Here is an 11,113-nt window from a genome sequence, read left to right on the forward strand (position 1 = left end):
CCCACGGCGACTGGTGCGGGAGGAGCTGGCCATGGTGCAGGGCGCGCTGGAGCTACGCACCAAGGTGGTGGAGGATGTGCTGACACCGCTGGCCGACTGCTTCATGCTCCGGGCCGATGCTGTGCTGGACTTCGCCACCGTCTCTGAGATCCTCCGATCTGGCTACACCCGCATTCCAGTCTATGAGGGTGACCGGCGCGACAACATTGTCGACCTGCTCTTTGTCAAAGACCTAGCCTTTGTCGACCCTGATGACTGCACTCCCCTGCAGACTGTCACCCGCTTCTACCGCCGCCCGCTCCACTGCGTCTTCAATGACACGCGCCTCGACACGCTGCTTGAGGAGTTCAAGAAGGGTGAGGTCGCCAGGCCACCCTCCGCACCCCCCCGGGCTTCCCCTGCACCCCTCTGCACCCCCAATGGTTTCCAGGTCAGCAGCCTCCACGGGCAGCCCTGCATGGCCTCCTGGCAGGATGTGGCAGGTACCAGGGATGCTGGGGGGAGTCGGTCCCTGCATGTGCTGGTGTGTCGATGACCCTGGTGTCGCCTGGTGGAACATCCCTGGGTGCATTGAGGGCCGGCAGCCCTTGATGTACCTGAGATGTTATGAAGACTGTAAGAGCCTTTGGCCTCACAGGCTCAGCAGGTGAGCCTGTCCCTCAGGGGCTGATGGCAGCAGTGGCCTGGCAGCACGGGCATGGCACCTGCCTTGCACCATTGCCCAGACAGCATTCGCTGCTCTGTTCTGTACAAAGGAGTTTATGACAGGAAATCGCTTCTCATGACTTAGCTTTCACATTTTCAGCTTGGCAGTGAGAAGGAGGTCTATGAAGTGTTTCTATGCAAGTGGTTTAAAGAAAGAAGAAAAGATTAAGCCCTTAGAAAGAGCTGTGCTTTTTTTGCAGCTGTGACAGCATTCATAATGCAGCAGCTGCCAGCAGCCCGAGAGATGCTGAGAGCTGTATTTCATTAAGCATACCTTGAGAATACGCACAGCATGTGTTTTTCTCTCCCCCTGGGAGCTGTGTTTTGCCGCGTGCTACTCACTACGTCATGCTGTGGTGAGTGAGCCCAAGGAATGGCTGCAGCAGTGGTGGCTGCATTATGAAATGCAGGAGGGCAGCGCTCGGCTCCGGGGCTGCCTGCTGCTGCTCTGCCGCAGGCTCAGCTGGTCATATGAGAAAGGCCAACCTGGCCCACTCCAGATACAGAGAAAGCCTCTCTGTGAGTCATCTCCTGCTCGTCTGTGGAGGTGGGAGGAGGAGAGGGTAGGACATTTCTCAGTGTGCCAGGAATGTGCTCATCAGATACTTGCAGGTCAGCATCTTCTCCGGAGATGTTCGGCTGTGTTCCCACACCACCCAGGATCACAGGCAGAGGAGTTCTGTGTGCCACCACCTGCCCTCTCTGCCCCTCGACAGGACTGGAGACTCCCAAGGGAGAAAATCAGAAAATTCCTGTTTTTTATACAAGACTGTTAGCAAAAGCATTGAGATTGTTCTCTGGGTTCAACCTTGGTGAGCTGCAGTAGTCCTTGCCCGCCCCCTTCCCCCCATGCCAGCTGTCTCTTGTCTTCCTAATTCGTTATGTGCTTCACAGTTCCTTCCTAACTGTGTCTTCCTGCAATAGCACTGAAGTTCACCTGAGGTCTCTTCTACCTCTTTCTTGTCTAGAGATGTCAGATGATTTTGGCACCCTCTCCCTCGATGAGGCTCCTCTGCAATTTATCTGATTTACTTTGATACACTTCCCCTTCCAAATTTCTTCTCCAGCATGGTACCCTATGGATCAATAGACCTATAAAAATGGGCTTGTGGTTGCTTAGTTCCCTGTCCTTTGCTTGCTGTCCTCTGTGCCCTCCTTAAACAGAGCTGTTGGGTGTGTGCTGCTCTGTGAGCTCATGGGTATGGTAACAAACCTTGCTACCTGCCCTGCACTTTCATATGATGGTCTTCATCTCAGATGAAGATTATCCATCCTTCTTTAACACTGCTCCTTTAAGCTCTTGGCATATCCCTTCAGATTCTTCCTCCTTTGTAACTGTCTGCCACTGTGGCCTTCTGGGGTGTTTTGCTACAGCCCCCATTTAGAGCTGTCCCTAAACCCTTTATCTGTTCCCACCTCACTTCTTGTCTTTTCTAAACTACATGTTGAAAAGCCTTGCTTTTGGTCTTCATATCTAACTCTGCATGGGCTTAGCAATTCCAGCTCTTCCCCCAGATGTTCCTCTTCCCAAGAAGTGATGTTTTCTTCTGATTCATCTTTCCCCTATTTGTAGGCATTTGGTCACCCTCAGCACCCTGAATTTGCAAACAGTTACCCCCAGCCCAGCCCTGAACCCTCCTAAACTGTATTTTTCCAGTTCCAAATGCAGATTCTCGTGCTGGCTCCCACATTGTGACAGATGTTAGCTCCCAGCTGCCTCCAGCCCCATCCACTGCTGCCTCAGCCCTGTTCACGTGACTATTTAATGTCTAAAATAAAGATTTCCCGGTTGTAATTAAGAATCTTTATCACTGTCTCCTTTTCTGTGTCCATTTGAATTACGGTGAAGTATCTTCAAGTTTGATCCAATCAAGGTTGCTTTTCATGGCCAGGTCTTCTGAGACACCTTCACTAATTAGAAAGTAGGCTGATTGCTTGTTGGCTCAGCGAGTGTTTAATGAAGGCATTCATCACTTCACACATCCAAGGTGCCTGCAGGACAGCAAAGCCTCCCACTGATAAAGCCCAGGCTCTTTCTAGGAAATTAAAGTCTCTGGTAAGGATGGGCATTAACAACCCACCTCCAGGTCCTTATGTCCCTCACAAACCTTTAGAAAAGCCAGCTTTTCTTTCCTTTTCTCATTATTAACTCCAACAATCTTTGTATCTTTTATTTCTTTTTGCTATTATAATGTTTACACAAAATTCCTATAACATTTTATATCCTTCTTCCTTGGATAGCAATGTGTACTTCTGATCTGTTTCACTAATGATTAATGTTCTGCCACATCCACTATACCCATACTGTCATTTTTTTGCATAATGTATAAGTAACACAATTTCACTGCCAGAGCTCCTTGCCACAGTACACAAACATTTGTTCTTTCTTACTGAAAATGTCAAGGGATTATTAAATACAGTGCTTTTGGATTGTTCCTCGCACTTCTGACAGCACTTTCATTTTCTGGCTCCTACTCACCAATATCTCACTATTTTCCTTGTTTACCTGAGGCATTTCTTTTCTCTTGCTGTTCTGTCCCAGCTATGAAGATAATCAGCCTTTTCCCCCCTTTGGTCTTCTGTAGCAGGGTTTGAGGGGAAGCTTTCCTTCATTTGTTTCTAGGTATGCTCACACTAACCTCGTTTGAGTGCAGTTCCATTAAGATGCGTTGGTGTTTACCTTGATCAGATGTGTCACAAACTGCCTCTCCCCCAGCAGGACCTTGTGTGGAAGGGATTACCTTCCACAGACCTGTAGTGTCAGCTTTCCATTTAATTTAACATTTCAATGGTATTAAAGAGTAGCACACACTCAGTGGCACCCAGGGAGCCACTGGCCCAGTGTGGTTATGGTGCCCAAGAGCTGTGAACTCCTGGTTAGCAAATCCTGGCCCCTGTTCCATCACAGCAGAACTGGTCAAACTCTTCACCTCTGCCTTTTCACAACCCTGCTGCTGCAGCCATTGTTTGATTTCTCTTTCAGTACTGATTCCTGCAGAGAGGTGGTTAAATTGGAGGTCCCAGTGGGAACTGGGAAAAATCCAGAGAAGACTCCAAACAGCACCAGAGGGGCAGTCTGGCCTGCAAGAGAATAATGTGGACTTCAACCCACAGCCCAAATGGGGAGGGCAGCTGCAAAAACCATGTAGAAAAACAACATTACAGCAGCATGAGACAGGTTCAGCTGAAGGAAGGAAATACCTGTGCTGTAATATGGTTTTGACTTCATCTTCTCAGCAAAAAGAGCTCAGAAATAATGAAAGCTGGACACGGAATTTGCCATCTTTTCAGGGAAACTAGACACAGTCTTTTATGGAAGGCATACATTGGTGGGCAGCATTAACTGAGAAGTGCTAAGTGAAGGACCCTACACAAAATGTGTCCCCTCTTCACTAGAAATAAAAAAATACATACCAGTACAGTAATTTTACCACCTGCAGCCTGGTGAAAGAAGATGAAAATACTGAAGGAGTGAAAAAATTGGGAGACAATCTCTTGGCAATTTTTATTGGTACACCTTGGGGTACCTGGCTTTATTCTGGGCTCCCAGGAGAAAATACCTAATACACCAAAAAAAAAAAATTGCACCATATTTAGCAAGCTACAGCTATGTCGGGAGGCAGATGAGCTTTCTGTAGGATGAACTTTACCTAGGGAATGTGGAGCTATGAGGAAGGCTTTCTGCATTTATTCAGTGTGAAATGTTGTGGGTGATACAATCTGTTTCTCCTCCTTTCTTGAAGATAACCAAGCAATGCATGTTGCAGCTCCAGTCCAGTGATGTAACTCCTCCTGGAAACCTCTTCTGTGAGGTCCACCTCCTTGTTTTGTAGTGCCTCTGGGAAGTCACAGTCTTTTCCTTTCCTCAGATTGTTCATGGGTTTTGTTGACTGATTTCCTGGAGGGGTCCATGTACAGCACTGGCACCTTTCAGCAAGTAACTTTCCTCTGTCAGAGGAACAGTAGAAATTTGCTCTTCATTTTCCTGCAGCAGGGCAGAGGCTGAGCTGCAACTCAAATTAGCCTTCTGTGGCTTGGCATCTTTTAAGAGTTACTAAAAATAAATTCTCCAAACCCCAAATTTCAGGCTTAGCAGGGAAAACAGCCTGTCCTGTGGAGGACAGCTCTGCCCTAGCGTCTGTCTTTACATTTCAAAATGTTCCACAGCCTCTATTAGACTTCTGCAAATTGAATGTAGCTGGAGAAGGTGCTTACATCTGCCAGGAATTGGGGTCAGTACCATTTCAGATGCTTTTTGTACCATTCCTCTGATCCCACAGGCACTGTAAGCACACAGTGTTGCTTCAAATTTAACTCAGCCTTCAAGAGATTTCTGCAAGTGTTTTAGTCACTCTGCTGGGCATCTTGATGAGGTGAAGCAATGCCCTCCCAAGGCAGTTGTATGGGTTAAGGAGCCAGTTTTTCCCCAGGAATTATCACCTACATGTCCCCTGGAATGTGACTGCCAGGCTGAGAGCAAGGGAGCTGCTGATAGACAAAAAATGGTCTCAGTGTCTCATGCTGCAATTCTGCCTGAAACATTACTGTGCTTTCCCCACTAAACTGTGCTAAATCTTGCTGTGTAAACCCTGGACTGCTCTACCCCACGCCAGTAATCCCAGGATCAGGCCTGCTCTGGGCAAGCATTCAGCAAAGCACGAAGGGAGCCGAGTCCTTGGGGGAGAGGGCACCCTGCCACCCACTCTCCTCTTCATAGCTGTCAAAGGCACCTTCATGCTGAGCTGTTGGGTACCCAGGAGGTCAGGATCCTGCTGCATTACAAATGGAAGATGAGGTTCTGTGTCCCCTCTTATCTTCTCCTTACCTTTCTGATCTGCGATGGTAATAGATCAGCTATTCCAAATAGTCTATCTTTTTACAGTTTTCCTTAGGATTAGGAAAAGCACAAAAAGAGACTATGAGAAAGGCTACAAACAGATGTAAGCAGGTGAAGTTTTTGTCTCTGAGAAAGGTCTGGGTTAGGTTAGGATTTACAGTTTTTCCTTCACATAGCTCTTATTCCTGTAGAGCTGTGGGACCCTGCAGCCCTCTTGGTTATTTCCCCCCGCTTAGATGTGCATTTCCTCTAGACACAATGTGTGCTTTTGCCCATGGTGCAGAGTGGTGGTAACACAGGATCACAAATTTCCAGTTCACGGTGCTCAAATCAGAGTCCCCACTTTCTTCAGATGCAGGTCAGCAAGAGGGCACGAGATGCTGGCAGCCCCTGTGAAGAACTCTGAAGGAAAGCACACAGAAAATAGATTTCAGTTACATCATCGTTGTTTCACAAATCAACCTTATTTTAAAATTATTCTATTTTTTTATTTCCTTCCATTTTGTAGCTGCAAATGGTTCAGGCACAGGTCTGTGCCTGCACCTTTGATCTCCTAATAACAGCTTCATATCTTACTGTAAAATTTATGAAAATTAATTTCATGCTCAGGATGTTCATCCTGTGGAACAAGAAACAAGGCTAAAACATCTTTAACATTCCTCTGGCAGGGTATCTATATAAAAAAATGATAAAGAAGTAGTCTGGGCTATAATTGAACCCAACAGCACTTTCTTTCCCAGAAGTCAAGGCATTGTGTTCAGACCCCGTTCCTTCATTGGGGAAGATGCTTTGAGGTGGATCTATGAGCCCAAGGTCATTTAGGTGCCTATGAAAAACAAGGCTCCTAAAAATGGGCATAAAATCTTCGGATAGCTCTTCAGATGCTTGTTCCATCTGGAAGCTCTCAGCTGTTTATATTAGCTCTGTAATTTAGCATTTTGAGGCATTAACTTTCCACTGAAGCTGTTGTTTGAAAAGAGCAGATTTCATGTAGCTCATAAAGAATTTAGTGCAGTTGTATCCCATGCTGAGCAGACACTTAATCACCTATAGACTTCCTGTGCCAGAGCAGTCCTGCGGAGGCCGGCAGAGCTGCTCGCACAAGGAAAGTTAATTGCCCATTTGTTCTAGCATTTGCCAAAGCAAGGCTTTGATGCTCAAGTGTTCCACTGTGCTTTCCTGCATCAGCGATAGCCCTGTAAAATTTACATGTGACAGCTTGCTAGTGGGGAAGCAGCTCACGCTTATAATTCATCTCATTTGACCTATCAAGCCGTGGTTACAATAGCACGGGTTTTGGAATCAGTTTTACAGATCTTAAAGCTGTTTTAGGTCAAGTTTGGGGGTTTGTTTAAATGATTTACCTTCCTCTGTTGTGCTCCCACTGAGGCTGACCTGCTGGATAATGGCAGCAGAGGCAAATGTGACCCCTCTGGTGTCCCCAGGTCTGTCCCTGTGCCTCCCTCCCTTAGACTTGCTTCCACCTCGTTGCCCAGAATCTCCTTTGTACATGCTCCAAGGGCCACTGCTTTTCCTCCCCTGCAAGTGTAGCAGCTCTCAGGGCTGGGCAGAGGGATCTAGCTGAGCCTGGCAGCACTGCCCAGGAGGGAATGAGCCATAGCCATACAGCCAAAGCACCTGCAAACCCCACACCAAAATTTATGGGGTCTGTTAAAAAGCTGATGGGAGGAGATACAGGACCCAGTCAGGCCAGGGGGGTTGGGCACAACTCTGTGAATGATCTCATGTCCCTCAGGTGGGAAATGGGAGCATGTCAGCCTTCTCCCAGAGGGGAGCAGCTGTGAGCAGCACTCACTTAAAGGACCGGGACTGGCTGGCATTCAGGGCTTTTTGTGACATGGACACCACTGGCCAAGCATGGGCTGGGGTCAGCTCTCCCAGAATGGGCAGCAGCAACCACACTGAACTGCAACAATTTTCCATTGTTGGGTACCTGCTCCATTTCTAGCTCCATTTCTAGCTCCATTTCTAGCTCCATTATTAGCCTGGAAACATGAACCTGGGGGTTTGGAGTGTGAACACAAGTGTTTATTTTCTGTGAAAATAAAGAACTCTGGAGTGCTCTAACAGCCCTATTGGCTCTGCCCCCAGTGCAGTGAAGCCATGGGTCTCCTTCCAGGCTAATGGTGCTGAGGTATTTCTAAATAATCTCATTTGCAGCTATGTGAACATGGAGTTTAAATCACACTTCTGGTGTAAATTGCAGTGTCGATGTAGGTGTTTGGCCAAAAAAAGAATTGCCTCCATCACTCTCTGACTGCCTTTAAGTAGCACCTAGGCTTTTTGTAAGGGCTTGGTGGTTTTGGGTTGCATGTAAATGTCATTAACAACAAGCTCTCAGCCAAAAGAAATAACTTTTTCCCCCTCCTCGCTCACCCAAGGACTTGTAGGAGACCAGATGGCCCCAGTGTTTGGGAGCAGAGTTTGGCGAAGGAGACCTTTCCAAAAGCTGGACTTTGCTAAGATGAAACATAGCTGTCGCTGCTGTCTTGCAGCCAACTCCTCTGCTTTTTTCTTCTTAAGTGCTGTGTTGCTTTATGAACAGAAAAGATGCCCAAACCTATGTATGAAAGGAGTGAAATAGCCCAGTCTAAAGAACATGCTGAATTTTCAGTGCCCCAGGGCTATTGATTTGGGTTTTTTTAAAGTAAATCTCAGTGCTACTTGCTGCAATGTTATGTTCTCATTTCTAAATCTGTAGGCGTGGGAGGCAGCGAGCTGCTCTCTGAAATCTTGCAATAAAAGCTTGGTATGAGGAGGAGGGAATTTATACTGTGGAAAATGCCCAAGATTTGCTGTGAGAAATGTATAGTGCTGATCTTCAGCTGAGAAATGTCGTCTGCTCGTCCCAGATCCAGGGCAGGGTTATTTGAAGGTCACATGATGCCCAGCAAGCCGTGTTTGTGGGGCTGCCAGGCTGCTCTGAGTGTGCTTGTCCCTGCCCCTCTGCAGGGATGAGAGCTGGGAGGGCAAGGAAGGAGCTGTGCACCCGACAGGAGCCCACCCTGTCACATCTTTATGCATGGATGCTGTTCACATCCCCTGTCGGGAGCAGCAGGAGAGCTTGCTGGGATGGGTTTGTGGGAGAAGTGGATGCAGAGGCAGCTGCATAGCAGAGAGCACCTTTCCCTGTTTTGGGTGACCATTTCTGCTCAAGGAGCTCAGCTCCGAGCCCAGGGGGAAATAAGGTGTTAGCAGCTTCCCAGAGGTCACTGCAGCTTGGAAATAAGGTGTTAGCAGCTTCCCAGAGGTCACTGCAGCTTGGAATTTAGGTGTTAGCAGCTTCCCAGAGGTCACTGCAGCTTGGAAATAAGGTGTTAGCAGCTTCCCAGAGGTCACTGCAGGACTCCTGGGCTGGTGCAGGCATTGCAACAGGAGACCCCAAGGATGCAGAGCAAACAGAGGGAGCAGAAGTGTTTGGCTGTGGTGCCAATGAGGGTGCTTTTAAGTAAAACTAGAGGTTCAGAATCTGTGTGCACTGGTGGGCAGTGTGGGAGCCACAGAGGCAGTAAGAAACCCAGTGCTGTTCATTGGCAGGTCCAAGAACATGTTGGAGCTGGAAACCCAGAAGTTGTTTGTGGCTTGGAAGTTGGGTTCTGGTCAAGATGCTGAGCAGGACCATAAATCAGAGCAGCCAGTAAAGGAAGGGAGAGGTTGAAAAAGTCAAAACAGCTTACAGAGAGCTGGTCATGCAAAAACAAATAGAAATGTTTCAAGTATGCCAAAACCAAGAAACTTGAGAATGTGTCAGCAGAGCTGCCAGCTTACAAGGGACAAGTGAGGAAGCTGAAACTGTGATCCAGGAGCACTGAAACTTCCAAGCTGCAGGACTCAACATCATTGCAGCTGAAGGTCCTGGACTCACTCTGTTTGTTTAAGGTAACATAGAGAAGATGCTGTTAAGGGCAGGACTTGGAGAAGAATTTCAGGTGCAAGCTGATGGGTTGAAAAGTGTTCAGTATCTGCATCCAGATGGTTCACCCAAGAGTTCTGCAGGAGCTGGGCTGAAAGCTGCAAACAAACATTCATGTTTCTGCATAAAAACCAGCTGCTGTTTCAAGGAGAGGGAGGCTTTGCCCATATTTTATGAAAAACCTCAGTATTGGTCTACACAGTGATGAATAGAAGGATGAGGGGGAGCTGTTCCTGGCAATTTAATAAAAAAGATAATTAGCAACAGAATAAGAAACACCAGGAGGATATGGGAAATCAGTAGAGCCAAGGACACATTCACATTTCTGTGTTGGAGAACATTGTCTCATTGCTCTGCTAAGAGTTGTTTCATGTCGATGAAGCTGAGGGTAAGGAAGAGATGGTGCAATGTACACTTCATTCCTGCACAGGAGGCTTTCAAAGAGCTGAACAGAGTGACTCACAGCCTGGGAAAAGAGGGAAGGTAGCCCCCAAAAAGAGCCTACATCTACAAACCAGTCTGGACAGCAGCTGTCCTGTTAGGCTGGGCTGCATGTCCAGCCCTTCTCCTTGGGTTAGCACCCTTGGGTGGGTTTGGGTGACAGTGTCTGCTGTGATCTGTGCCTCCCACCAAACCCTGCCCACCTGCCTGCCCACCACACTGGGGACCCTCTCACCAGGCCAGGTGTCTCAGTGCCACTCTGCTTTTCCCCTGCAGGGAAGTCCCACCTGGCCATCGTGCAGCGGGTGAACAACGAAGGGGAAGGAGACCCGTTCTACGAGGTGATGGGCATTGTCACCCTGGAGGATGTCATCGAGGAGATCATCAAGTCTGAGATCCTGGATGAGACAGATCTGTACAGTTAGTGTCCCAGAGCAGCCACTGCAGTTGCAGGAGCCAGGGTGGGAGCCTGCACAGACAGACAGACGTGGGTAGGAAACAGGCCAGAGCAAACTGTGGTCCTTCCCTGGAGTAATTTGCTGTCATGGTGGGAAAGACAAGAATGATGGAGAGATGCTGGTCAAGTGTTTCTATCTTGGATGCTCAAGATAGAGAAGTACCAGCATCAGCAGTGGGTGTCTGGGCAGGGCCTGACCTAGGAACATCTGTGTTGGGCATGAAATGGGTGGTTCCCAAGCTCATTTGCAACTCTGGGTGATGCATCCAGCCTGGAGAGCCCAGGTTTACAGTCCTGTGTAGTTTACAATCGTGCTCCCTGCCCCGGGAGCTGCTCCCAAGGCTGCATGCACAGCAGGTTTTATGCAGCCCACTGCTCCATCTGCTGCTCCTCATCAGCCCTGCCATAGGGTGCAGGCAGATATGCGTGTCCCTGTGTGTGCATGTGACATGGGGCCCTGCAGCTGCAGCAGCTTTGTCAGCGACTGCTCTGCTCTGCTCTGCTCTGCCTGCAGCTGACAATCGGAAGAAGGAGCGGGTTCCCCACCGGGGACGCAAGCCCCAGGATTTCTCCATCTTCAGGCTCTCAGAGAGTGAGATGAAGGTGAAGATCTCCCCACAGCTCCTCCTGGCCACCCATCGGTTCATGGCAACAGGTACACTTGCCCTTGAGCAGGCCCTGCAGCACCAGCCCCACAGGGCAGCCCTCAGCCTGGGTCAGGCTTAGGGATGGGCATTCC

General features: G+C 48.4%; 1 protein-coding gene across 1 annotated transcript in view; it reads left to right on the forward strand.

Moving 5' to 3' along the window:
- Position 1: 1 nt before the first annotated feature.
- Positions 2-11,113, forward strand: part of CNNM1 (cyclin and CBS domain divalent metal cation transport mediator 1) — a gene marked incomplete at its 5' end in the record, with an annotated part of 18,150 nt that continues 7,038 nt past the window's right edge. The window contains 3 exon segments of the mRNA XM_031061541.1: positions 2-356; positions 10,194-10,337; positions 10,889-11,029. Of these exon segments, the coding sequence (XP_030917401.1) occupies positions 2-356; positions 10,194-10,337; positions 10,889-11,029 (640 nt within the window).

Source organism: Geospiza fortis, unplaced genomic scaffold (genome assembly GCF_000277835.1).
Source record: "Geospiza fortis unplaced genomic scaffold, GeoFor_1.0 scaffold130, whole genome shotgun sequence".
Classification (NCBI taxonomy): domain Eukaryota; kingdom Metazoa; phylum Chordata; class Aves; order Passeriformes; family Thraupidae; genus Geospiza; species Geospiza fortis.